At 47.7% G+C, this 13,196-nt stretch overlaps 1 protein-coding gene across 2 annotated transcripts in view; it reads right to left on the reverse strand.

The window, feature by feature from the left end:
- The window catches only part of LOC119170210 (uncharacterized), a 40,743-nt gene that overhangs the window by 24,598 nt on the left and 2,949 nt on the right, over nucleotides 1-13,196 (reverse strand). For both annotated transcript variants that reach the window (XM_037421298.2, XM_037421297.2), the window contains exon 7: nucleotides 2,052-2,177. In XM_037421298.2, coding sequence (XP_037277195.2) covers nucleotides 2,052-2,177 — 126 coding nt within the window. The remainder of the gene's footprint in view (nucleotides 1-2,051; nucleotides 2,178-13,196) is intronic.

Below are 13,196 nucleotides of genomic sequence, written 5' to 3' on the forward strand. Positions count from 1 at the left end.
ATTTCCGCCTTTCCGACTCGTTTACGGACGCAACGTGCGAACCATGCTCGATGCTATGCTTCCGTGTGACCAAAGCAATGAAATCGCTCCAGACGCTGAGGAATACACTCAATACGCCGAAGAAGCTCGTCAGCTAGCTCGCATAAACACCAGTCGCCAACAAGATGAAGACGCACGACGTTACAACCTCCGCCATCGAAACGTCACCAACCACCCTGGGGACCGAGTGTGGGTATGGACCCCTGTCCGGCGACCAGGCTTATCCGAAAAACTCCTAAGCCGTTATTTTGGATCGTACAAGGTTCTTAGACGTGTCACCGATCTTACCTACGAGGTATTTCCGGACGGCGCAGCGTCTTCTCGTCGACAGCTTCGACCCGAAACCATGCATGTCGTTAGGCTGTACGTACTTCACACAGTAGCCCTTGTGGTTCACGTGTTGCGACAAGCCGTGACATTGTGCTGCTGCTGCTGCTGTTCGTGTTCTCCTGTGTTTTTATGCCTTTTGTTTTTGCGCTTGGCGCAAGCATTGGCGCAATTTCCTCATTTGCGCTGCGAGTACTGGCACTCTCCCTCCTTTGGTTCTCTGTATCTGCGTGTGTATGCCTTCATTTTTTTTTCGTTACGAGCATCGAGTCGATGCTTTCAAAGGGGAGACTAATGCCACCTGATATGCTTGGGTGAGATCCGGGAGTGGAAGAAGAAAAAGACGATCTGTTTGAGCTGCTGCTTGGCTAGTCGACTCAACGAACCCAATAAACCAAGTTTATCTTAAGAAACGTGACAATATCAAAGCTCCAGTTTTGATGTTCTACTCTATGCTTCGATGTAATGTGTAAAAAAGGTACATCGCTAGAGTTGTTAAAATATGAAATATAACAAAAGCCCCAAAGAATTATTAACAAATTCTTCAGTGAAATGTCATTTATTTGTCAAACTAAGTAAAACCAGCCACTTAAGGTAACTCAGCTCAAGAAGCTTATCTATCCTAATTGCCACAGGCAAATATCTCATTCGCACAATAAACTTTGAAAAATTAATCATCACAGGCACCGTATGAAGCAGAAAATACTGCTTCATATGACCTTCAGGTGTAACAATTCATCACTAACATTAATCGCAAATTAGTTTACAGAGAGGTCTGCCATAAGTGCAGAAATGACATTCTCCACCGGTCGAGGGTGGTCAAAGGGAACATGACACAAACAAAGCAACATCGATGTCCTTAATAAGCAATCATTTAGTCATTCAAGCATTCTTATCACAAGCAATGCCACTTAAAGTAAAATAAATCAAAGAAAAGTTCAAGAGAAGTGATGAAGGGCTGAAGTGATGAAATATAACTGAACACTGGTGCCGAGAGAGAGTACGGTTAATCTGATTGTTTAGCTTCGTTCTCTATATGATTACACTCCTCGAGGCGTTCGGCTTCATTGTTATTCTGTCTCCTCAGCTCGCTACCTCGTCTTAGTTTCGTTCCATCGACGAAGCGTGGCACCTTTCAGTCTCTCAGTCTCACTTTCCATATCTGTCGAGAAATCCCACCTAGCCGCCCCTTCTATACGTACGATGCAACGCCAGTTTCTCTGCTCTTGCAACACAGCTTCACTGGCTCTTCCTCTGACTTCATGCCAGATGGTGCGGCGAGCAGCGCTACCAGCTGCGGTGGTTGCTAGGCAGCGGCTCAGCTCATGGTGCCGCCACCAGCCGCACCGAAATGGTGGGAATACGGCCAATGCAGCTCTCGCTACAAAACTAATCCCGCTGGAGACAGGTAGACTTGTCTTTATCACAGCAACTATGAGGCATGCCCTGACACAGTTATTTGTGAAGGCTGCCAGTGATAAAGGCAAACGATGTTTCATCACTACAATATTGAACGAAAGCATGTAATAAGCAGATGACTATATCTCGTGCTGTCAACCTGCAAGCTCCCAAATGTGATCACCTTAGCTGACTTATCACTGAACAAGCTATCTGAAAGAAGCAAATGACACTTAACTGATGAGCAGGAATTTAGGAAAAAGAAATACATTAACGCGATCACATACCTCTTTATTAGTGTACGTGGTGTTTCCATATCTCGCAGTCACCAAGGGAACAAATATTGTACAGTTTTGGATGGCATCATTCAGTTTGTTCTGCCAGTCATCACCAGGCACAATGTCATCTTGGTCCTTTCAAAGAGATATCCGTGGAATGATTATTACTGAGCTGGGCAAACAGATAATTATTTTCTTGATGACCTGCCACAGCACATTTGTCACTAACTACTAACAGCCTGTGGACATAAAAGCTCATGGCATTAAAATATTGCACAGGAAAATACAGCGGTGATGCTAGCTACATCACCACAATAGATCTTTTATTGGTGTACAAAATCAATTCCAGTAAATTACATGGAAGCATAATGGGTAACGGGTTATTCAGATATGATGATATATGGTGTTTTTTGACGCAAGGGCCATTTGATGGCCAAAGAGCGCCAGTTCATGGGACAAGGAATGTGGACAATGATTGTGATTAGCGGCTGTATAAGGGCCATAAAATTGCTCGCGGTAAGGCGGGTAAAAACATACAAGTAATAAAATCATGACGATGCCGTGAAAGGTGTGTGTGGTGCGAATAGATGACCAAAGTTGGTGATAATAAAAACGATGGTGGACATGTACGGCATTAGCACAAGTGCCTCACTCGTTCATACCCTTGCGTCCAAGGGCCGTGAGGCAAGTGCTTTGTTGTGTAGCCACCACAGCGAAAACCTCTCTGGAGAGGTCGTGCTACGGAATGCCCGGGTATACGATATGAAAATTATGAATTTCTTTTAAAAACGCTAACAATGATTTATAACTAAAGAGCGGTTCCCTACCAACGAACATTGCAGGGTGTAAAGGTATATGTTGTCGGTAGGGTAGTGGAAAATGCTGTTTTCTTAGAGTTTCTAAGTGTTTGCACTGAATTAACATGTGAAGGACTGTTAATGCTTCACCACATCTGTCACACAATGGTGGATCGCCACCGGACAAAAGATATATGTGTGTCGTGTATGTGTGTCCTATCCTCAGTCTCGTTAGTATTACCTCTGTATGACGCGATTTTGATACTGGCAGCCAATGACCAAGGTGTGGCTTAATAATGTGTAGTTTGTTTTGTGTGTGTGTATCCGACTTGCTCTGCCAGTAGTCCCTGAGGTTTCGTTTGAGAGACGGCTTAAGATCAAGGGCCAGGATTAATATGGGTGTAGGAGCAGTGCTTTTGTGGACGGATGCAGCGAGCTGATCCGCCCTCACGTTGCCTTGGATCTCACGGTGCCCTGGCACCCAGCACACTACAACATGTTGTTTGAGTGTGTAGAGTGTGCACAAAATGGAGTAAAGTGAGACAAGGACCGGGTTTTTTTGTTTTTTAAGACTGTGCAGAGCGGTTACCACACTGAGGGAGTCTGTATAAATTACTGCTTTTTGTATTTGTAACTGTTTGATGTGTTTAGCTGCCACAAGTATCGCATAAGCTTCCGCTGTGAAGATACTTGTGCCTGGATGTAGAGGGCCAGTATCCGAAAAGGATGGGCCGACAGCAGCGTAGGACACAGAGGAGTTGGACTTGGAGGCATCTGTAAAGAACTCAGGACGTATGTATTTGTGTTGAAGTTCCAGGAAGTATGTTCGGATATGGGCAATAGGCGCATGTTTTTTAACTTCTAGAAAGGACATATCGCAGTCTATAGTCTGCCATTGCCACGGTGGCGGATATGCTACAGGAGCCATTAAACTGTGTTCAAGTGAGACCTTAGTTTCCTCAGCTAGACTTTTCAGGCGAACTGAGAAGGGCTGCCTCATCGAAGGCCTGTTTTGAAACAGAACGAGCTCGACAAATCATTAATAGTAGAGCATGAGGGGTGCTTCTTATCTCCTTTCATTCACCGTAAGGGAATAAACAAAGGACATATAAGTTCTCTGCAGATGAAGCGACCACTCATTTGACTCAACATAAAGGCTTTCTACGGGGCTGGTGCGAAAAGCACCCGTAGAAAGGCGGATGCCCAAATGGTGCACGGGGTCCAGCATCTTCAAAGCACTTTGAGTTGTAGACTGATAAACAACGGCCCCATAATCTAAGCGGGTGCGAATGAAGCTTCAATACAGATTCATGAGGCATTGCCTATCACTACCCCAAGTAGTACGTGACAACACTTTTATAACATTCATGGCTTTTAAACATTTCGTTTTTAAATACTTGATGTGCGGTACGAAGGTCAACTTGTTGTCCAAGATTAAGCCTAAGAATTTATGCTCGGCTTTGACGGACAGACGTTGCCCGTTCAGTCGAATGTCAGGTTCCGAGTGCATGCCTCTCTTTCGAGAGAACAAGACACACGTGCTTTTTTGTGGGTCAAGTCGAAATCCGTTTTCATCTGCCCATTTGGAGACCTTGTTTAAACCCAGCTGAACCTGCCACTCACACATTGCCAAGTTGCATGACTTGAAGCCAAGCTGAACGTCGTCGACATATGTACAATAGAACATATTGCGGGGGATGGACAAGTACAAAGAATTCATTTTGATAATAAAAAGTGTGCTACTAAGCACACCACCTTGTGGCACGCCTGTTTCCGGGACAAATGTTTGGGAGAGCACACTGCCCAAACGGACACGGAATGTCCGGTTTGACAGGTAACTTTCGATTATATGAAACATTCTTCCACGCACACAAAGGTGGGACAGGTCTCTTAGAATTCCCAAACGCCATGTTGTATCATAAGCCTTTTCGATATCGAGGAACACAGAGAGAAAATATTGTTTATGGACGAAGGCGTCTCTGATCTGTGCCTCGATACGAACAAGGTGGTCTGTGGTGGATCTACTTTCTCGAAACCCGCACTGAAATGGGTCGAGCAAATTGTCTGTTTCAAGGATATGTACAAGTCGGCAGTTTATCATTTTTTCGAAGACTTTGCACAAGCAGCTTGTAAGTGCAATAGGCCTATAACTTGAAGCTAAAGAAGGGTCCTTGCCCTCTTTCAAAATGGGAATAATAATAGCCTCTTTCCAGGAGGTAGGGATAGTGCCAGAAAACCAGATAGCATTGTACAAACAAAGTAAGGTTTTTCGTGTTTCGGCTGGTAGGTTTTTTAACATTTCATACAGCACACGGTCAGAACCTGAGGCAGAAGTACTGCAGGAGTTTAGAGATGTTCGGAGCTCAGCTAGACTGAAAGCTTGGTTATATGCCTCGTATCTAGTGGATTTGTGTTCTAGTTTCTGCTTTTCTATTCTTGTTCTGTATTTTTGGAAAGTGTCATTATAGTGGGACGAGCTGGATACCCGTTCAAAGTGTGCACCGAGGAAGTTTGCCTGATCTTCCAAGGTACCACCCTGAGTGTTTACGAGTGGAAGTGTGTACTTGTTTTCCTGCTATCCTACTGACCATGTTCCAGACTTTAGCCTCCTGTGTGTATGAATTGATCCCTGACAAAAAATTCTGCCAGCTTTCTCTTCTGGCTTGCTGACGCCTTCTCCTGCCTTGAGACTTTATTTTCTTGAAGGTGTCAAGATTTTCGGCTGTTGGTGAGTTCCGAAGCAACCTCCATGCCCTGTTCTGTTCCTTTCGCGCATTACGACACTCTGTGTTCCACCATGGGACGTGTCGTTTGCCGGGCATTCCAGATGTTTGCGGTATGCACTTGGCTGCTGCGTCAGTTAGAAAAGCTGTGAAGTACTGCACAGCTTCATCTATGTTTAACCTACATATGTCTGTCCAACTCAAACGTGTGGTGTTATGGAACTGTTCCCAGTCTGCTTTGTTTATCAGCCATTTGGGAACATGTAGAGGACATTCATATGTTGTTTGTGAACTCAACACTACAGGAAAATGGTCACTTCCATATAGATTATTTATGATTTTCCATTTAAGTAGGGGTAGGAGTGAAGGTGATACGATGCTGAGGTCTATAGACGAGTAAGTTTTGTTGGCAACGTTATAGTATGTTGGCTCTTTCCTATTCAACAAACAGGCACCGGAAGAGAAGAGAAATTGTTCAATGAGACGACCTCGTGCATCACAGCGAGAATCACCCCACAGTCCACTATGTGCATTTAGGTCCCCAAGAAGCAAATAAGGTTCGGGCAGTTCGTCTATTAAAGACTGAAATTCACGTCTTTCAAGACGGTGGTGAGGAGGTACATACAAAGAGCAGATGGTGACGAGTTTGTTTAAAAGTACCGCTCGAACAGCCACCGCCTCAAGGGATGTCTGGAGTGGTAAATGTGTACACGCTACTCCTTGGTTAATAATAATGGCTACGCCACCGGATGACGCCACAGCATCATTTCGGTCCTTTCGGTATATGACGTAAGCACGTAAAAAATTTGCATTGGAGGATTTTAGGTGTGTTTCCTGTACACACAGCACTTGAGGTGAGTGTTTGTATAAAAGCTCTTGTACGTCGTCGAGGTTCTTAAGCAGTCCTCTGACGTTCCAATGTATAATTTGTGTTTCCGTATTGGAAGTAAAGTAGTGCTGTGTGTACGTTAAGGGAGTGACTTGTTTAAGCTGAAAGGTCGAGCTCAAGTAACAGGGCTATTATCAGGCCCTGTTATAAGCTTTTTAGTTCTCTTGACGCGCTCCAGAGAGCCGCGCCGTTCTTTTGGCACCAGGGGTTCCGCCGTATCTATTGCCTCCTCGGAGGCACTGGATGCCCGCTCATGCGAGCTGGTTTTTCGAAGCTTGGGCCTCGCCTGGCGAGGGGAGGCCTTGAGACCCGAGGACCCTGGAGTCTCTGGTCTCTGTTCAATAGCAGGCGGAGTAGACTCAACTACTTCCGCCTTGGGAGCAGGCACCACAGCCAATGGCTCGCTCTGCGCAGGCCGAAGGAGTGGCGAGGGCTGGTGCGACACTGCCCCCTGGCGCGCCGCATCAGCATATGTGGGGCCATAAAATGGCGAGACTCTTTTTCTTGCTTCTTTAAATGTAATGTTTTCTTTTATCTTTAAAGTGATGATCTATTTTTCTTTTTTCCAGAAAGAACAGGAACGTGAGTACGCGGCATGATTACCACCACAGTTCACACAGTGTGCAGGTGCTTCGCAGTTGTCGGACGCACGGCCCACGACTCCACACAGAGAACAAGTTTTCCGCCCACGACAGCTTTGCGAGCCGTGGCCATATCTCTGACATTGGAAGCAACGGCGGGAGTTGGGAATATATGGCCTCACGAATGTCTTTGTATACCCAGTCTGAATGGTTTCCGGCAAATCACTCGAAGCAAAGGTCAGTACTAAGTGTTTGGTTGGTATTTCTTTTTGATCTCTTCTTATCTTAATACGCTGTACGTTTGTCACGTTCTGGCTCTTCCATCCTTCCAGAAGTTCAGCTTCGGCCAGGTCAAGCAAATGTGCGTCCGATACGACCCCGCAAGATGAGTTCATGGACCTGTGTGGCGTAATACTGATGGGTGTGTTTCCAAACGTTGTGAGGGTGTTCAGTTTATCGAATTGGTCTTTGTCACGTATCTCAAGGAGTAGATCTCCGCTGGCCATTTTGGTAACCTTGTACCCGGCACCGAGAGTTCCGGTTAAGCGTCTAGCCACTATGAAGGGGGATACAGTTCTGGCTTGCTTGTTAGTTTTTTCGCAGTGTATAACGTGGAAATGAGGAAAGATTTGTCTTGGCCGGATGAAAAAATTGATATCTTCGGTGCGTACCCGCTTTGAGAAGGCACAATCACTAAGTAAAGGGAATGCTTTGTGCATGATAATTGTATGTTGTTCAGCAGCGTTGGCGGCCACCCACAACGGAGCCCAACGAGGGGACGCTGCAAGTTTGCGGATGCTGAAAGCTTGCAGACGTCAGCCGTACAACCCTGCTATAACCCAATGTTGTTGTTGTTAGTGGTTCATGAGGAAAAGGAAGAAGGCACCTAATTTCTGTCTGCCTACAGGCGACACGGCGCAGTGCCTGACCCGCCAAGGTAGGCTATTTGCACAGGGTTAACCCTTGCCGCCGAGAAAATTGGAAGTAAGCAGAAGAGAGAAGTAGACAGGAAAGCTAAAAAAGTAAGAAAGACGAAGATGTAGGGAGAGAGAGATAGGAAAAGGCGACTGCCAATTTCCCCTGGGTGGGTCAGCCCAGGCGTGCCGTCTACGTGAAGCTGGGGCCAAAGGGCTGTGTTGTCTCTGCCGGGGGGCCTTAAAGGTCCAATCACCCAGCGTCGGCTCAACCCCCAGGATCCCCTTTTCCCCGGACACGGCAAAGCCACGCACGGCTAGGCGTGGGAGGGAGTCAAAACTCCCCCGTTAGCTCGGGTCCGTGGTGTCGCCACACACCAAGCGCCTGCTTGCGCACGCGCCCCTGCGGGCTATTCAGATATCACAATGTTTTTATTATTATGTTTGTGAAACAAAGATTGAATAAGCCATTCTGGAAACCATTTATTTTAAACTGACACTAAATGAACGAAATTCACAGACGATTGTGATACTGCCTAATAAAAATTCTGAGCATGGCCAGCTTTCTAGGTGTTTGGTTTAGCCATAAGTTGAGCAAATGCAGATGCATCAAGGCAACGCAGTGCAGCACCAGTGAGAAAAAATAATTGCTCAGTTTTCCCCATCAACATACCATAGTGAACCTGGTGTCTTCAACTTCTACCATCGCTGACTAATGCTAATGCTGCTCCAAACTATAAAGGGCTTGACAACCGATTTTCCTCAACCCAGCTTCTCACGGCAAATAGATAGGTCACCCTTCGTACGTCTAGCTGCAGTGGTTGATCCTCGAAGTGCGTGTTAATTTTATAAGCAGCATTTTTCTAACCAAAAAGCTCCTGAACTGTACGTACACATCCTCCAGCAATACTGTGAAGCAATGACGAGGCCAACAGCCCTCCTCTCATTATGTTCAAGGTTTTGTTTTCCCAGGAGTGGCTGAAACTTTCGTTAACCACCTTCATATTAACATTTCTAACCATTTTGAAATATAAAGGGCAGGCAGAATAAGTTTTCCGAACGTTCCTAGCCACACGAGATCTCTCTACAGGCTCTCGAGCCAGCTGCTCGTAGCCTCCATGATTGGTTGCGGCAACACATAGCTGGAGGCACTCTCTAAAGCCACCATGTGCTCTTTGTACTTTTCTAACACATCAGCAGCCGCCACTAGGCCCTCAGCTAACAACATTCATGCTGCCATTCACGAGCATCTAGTCAGATGTCAAGCGAAGGCCACACCACTATTCTGCTCAGTGATAACGAATGCATATCTGCAACTTTTTGTTAAAAAAATTATATAAAAAGTGTGCTGCTTTTCAATGCTAATATAGAGACTATAGTTAACACCTTTAAAAGGTCGCGTGATAGGTACTGTGAAGAACGAAGAAAAGACCCTGACCTGATCATCTGGCTGCATCGAAGGTGAACGGAAAAACTGAGCGGGCCAGCGCCCGCTGCTCGTGCTCATACTCACCGCCCCTTCTTTCTAATTTATTTGCAGCACACTCCCGTGGCCTGCAAACTCGGGGCAATGTTCAGGTGCACAGGGGCAGAAGTTCAGACAGACATTAACGAACGAGCTGCCAACGAGTGAAAGGGGAATGTGAAAAGAGTGAAGGGGGTAGTGTTACACGGAGATGATGGCGTGCTTTGCCAACGACGATGAAGCTTGGGGAGGCGGTGGCTTGTCTTGTGGAGGCAGTCGATCATACTCACTGTAGTTCCGAGATGAATTCATGGTCACGTTTTTTGCCATCTTCAGGTTATACTGAGAACTTTACGCTTTTTTAGTCACTTGTAGTAGGATGAGTCTGATCTTCGCTTGCTTTTGTAGATTCGAGAGGTTTTCTGATAATTTGAGCACCCCTTCAGAGTGATATTCGTCCTCTGCTACTGGTGTTGCGTCCGAAAATTCTGTATATGCTGCGCGGTCATTTGCTGCTTGTCCACTTCGGAAGTCGGGAAGTCTTTCGCATTTGCTTGGTTCGCAGGTGCATCCGACCTGCATGAAGACTTCTAAATCCCGGACAAAGCTTCTTCCTCCCTCGACGATGACACCGATGCATCCTGGTTCTGTCAGGTGGCGACCTCGCCAAGGCCAGGAATCTCTGCCACTTTCGAGAGAAGCAGAGGTTCGTCCGTGTGCGCTGTTGCTGGTAGCACATTGTCGGTCTCTGTTACGGCACCGCGGACAACCTGTCGGTAACAGTGAGCCCCGCTTCGCGAGAGTTCTCGTTGCCGCCTGTTTTCTGCATGATGCACATGTCGCAGTACTGCAGCTGTGGGGTGTGACAATCATATATCCAGCGAAGGTCTCTGTAGTCAGGCGCCATCTTCTGGTGATGTTTGACGGTGTCGCAAGCGGTTGTGGGGTGCACATATTTGGTTGAGTGCAGCTCATAGCGGCGCTGCAGCTCACTGTCTAGATCGTCTACTTCCTTGGACTTGGTGGAAGACGAACTCGAAATCCTGCCCCCAGTATCGGGCTTGGGGGACATGTAGGGAGAGTAATTGGACTACTCGTATTGTTGCTTCTGGGGCAAGTCCTTAAGGCACATGGTACCGCGTGATGGATAGTACAAGAGTTAGTTGTCTGGTTCACGAAAGTAGAACGGAGTTGCCAAGCAGCGGCTCAGGTTGTGGGAAGCCGGAGTTTTAGAGTTGATGCACATGGTTCACCCAGGAATTTCTTTAGCCATCAAACCATTCATGGTGCACCTTGCGAACGAGTCCTTGCACCCAAGCACTGTGGATCGCGTGGACTGCGATAGTTCTTCCAGAGTGTACCCGGAACTCTTCAACTGGTGGGGCTGGGTTTGAGGCAAGTTCTCTGTAGGCTTGTGCGCGATGAACTGCGTAGCCTGGGTTAGTCTAAAGCGAGATACTGGCGAGGCAGTCAGGAAGCCTTGAGAAGGTAATGTTGCGGCCCGCTGGGAGGACGAGACGAGAGGAATCGTGATGCCGGTTGACGACGAAGTCGCGGCCTGCTGCAACGTCTCGAAGCGAGAGGAGTTGACAGACCGGACGAAGACGAAGTCGCAGTCTGCTGCAACGTTGAGACGAAAGGAGTCGTGTGGCCAGTCGCAGGCAAAGTCGCCGTCTGCTGCGACGTTGATATGAGAGGCGTCGTGAAGCTGGCCGAAAGCGAAGTTACGGCCAGAGAAAGGGTGGTAATGGACCCTGATGCGTGATCTTGTGTCGAGGGGTTGTTCGTACTCTGCGAGTCGTTTGTTACATTATTAATGTCGCACAACGAAGTTAAATGTCGTGCCATGCATCGGCGGCATTGCAGGGTTCTGGCGGCGCGGCAATAATTGGCGAAGTGATTGTGTTTGGCGCAGCGAAAGCATAGCTTTTCTACATGAAGCTTCTTCCCCATCTCTTCCAGAGGAAAACATTTGGAGCAATCTTGAACAGTGTGTTCAAGAGAGCTGCACAGGACGCAGGGGTGTGAGTGTGGGGATCGAAGTTCTGCTGATAAAGCCACAGCGGAGGGCAAGGGTGGCTGACGGATATGCAAGTCTTGCTGCGGAGGCCTCCAGCTGGTAGATATCGGTTCCTGGAGGCCACTTTCCTCCCGTATCTCTACTTGTACTTCGATGAAACTCAGAAGGTCTTTCACATGTGACCGGGCTTCCTGCGATGCTGTGCCGTTCCTAGTTAGCATGGCTACCTTTTGCCGTTGGCGATAGAGGATACTGAGGTCTGGAGCTAACGCTTTTCAGAGAACACGCTGCAGCACCGTGGCATACTAGCCTGGAGATACTCCGAGATCTTCCGGGCGTTGGTGCGGAGTGTAGCTTTATCATGGAGATTTCTTAACAGAGTCACTTCTGCGGAACTTCGAACTGGTGCGACTGAGAGCAAACTGTCGAGATGGTCATCGACTAGCATGTTGCGACGACCGAAGTGGTCTGACAGGATCTGAGTGGCGACGTCATAGTTCGCTTCGGCCAAGCGAATACCTTGAATGGCTGCCTTCGCTGCCCCAGTCAGATATGTCAATAAGTATTGGAACCTGTCAATTTTTGTGATCCAGTCATCGTTGTGGATACTGGCTTGAACTGGTCCCGAATTCCCTGCCAGTCACGTCGTTCGCCTGAGAAACTCGGGATCTGCAGCTTGGGCAGTGGGAGGTGAGACGGCGTCGTGCGTGTCGCAAGGCCGGGCGAAGGCAAGGTCTCGGAGGGCTGCGATGTGCCTGCAAGGGGGTCACTGAGTGGAGTGGTTGTGAAGTCGACGTATGCTGGTGGGGTTGGCGACTGCGGCTTGGTTGCGTGTCAATTGATTGATTTGTGGGGTTTAACGTCCCAAAACCATCATTTGATTATGAGAGACGCCGTAGTGGAGGACTCCGGAAATTTTGACCACCTGGGGTTCTTTAACGTGCACCCAAATCTGAGTACACGGGCCTACAACATTTCCGCTTCCATCGGAAATGCAGCCGCCGCAGCCGGGAATCGAACCCGCGACCTGCGGGTCAGCAGCCGAGTACCTTAGCCACTAGACCACCGCGGCGGGGTTTGGTTGCGTGTCAAATCCTTCCTCTAGTGCAGATGACCCGATCTTCGTATTTGCTGGCGGTGGTTAAGTCTGCCTCGAGGTCCTCCCCGTGTAGCGCAGCTTGAATCTCCTAGTCGAAGGTGAAGAGGTGGGCATGTTTTGCCACAATGATGTCCATGAGCTCCTGGAGCCTGTGAGCAGGGGCCATCAAGTCTGCCAGTAGGGTGTTGAGAGTCGACATTGCCTTGGTGATGGCTGTCCGGTAGAAGCCACGCTGTACTCGGAGTTGGCCCATTGTTGAAAGACGACGGCCAGATGACCGGGTGGGTTTCAGCATCAGAACGAACTGTGAGAAATGAAGAAGGAGACCCGAACCCGATTGTCTGGCTACATCGAAGGTGAACGGAACAACCGAGCGAGTCAGCGCCCGCGGCTCGTGCCAGCCGCCCCTTTTTTCTCCTTTATTTGCAACAGGTACATCTGCATGGTCACTTTTTTGCCACCAGAGGTGCCAAAAGTAATTTTGAATGAAGAAACAAAAAATACAAATTCACATTTAATGAAAAAAACATGGTTTGTTTTGCCCAACACAATACAGAATCCCTCTATTAAAGGCATTGTCTCAATTCATGTTCTGAAAAATTCTCTGTCAGGGGCCCTTTATATATAAGTACACAAATGTTCTCACATTTTTGCCCCCACCTCTCC

The sequence above is a fragment of the Rhipicephalus microplus genome, chromosome 2, assembly GCF_043290135.1.
Source record: "Rhipicephalus microplus isolate Deutch F79 chromosome 2, USDA_Rmic, whole genome shotgun sequence".
Lineage (NCBI taxonomy): Eukaryota > Metazoa > Arthropoda > Arachnida > Ixodida > Ixodidae > Rhipicephalus > Rhipicephalus microplus.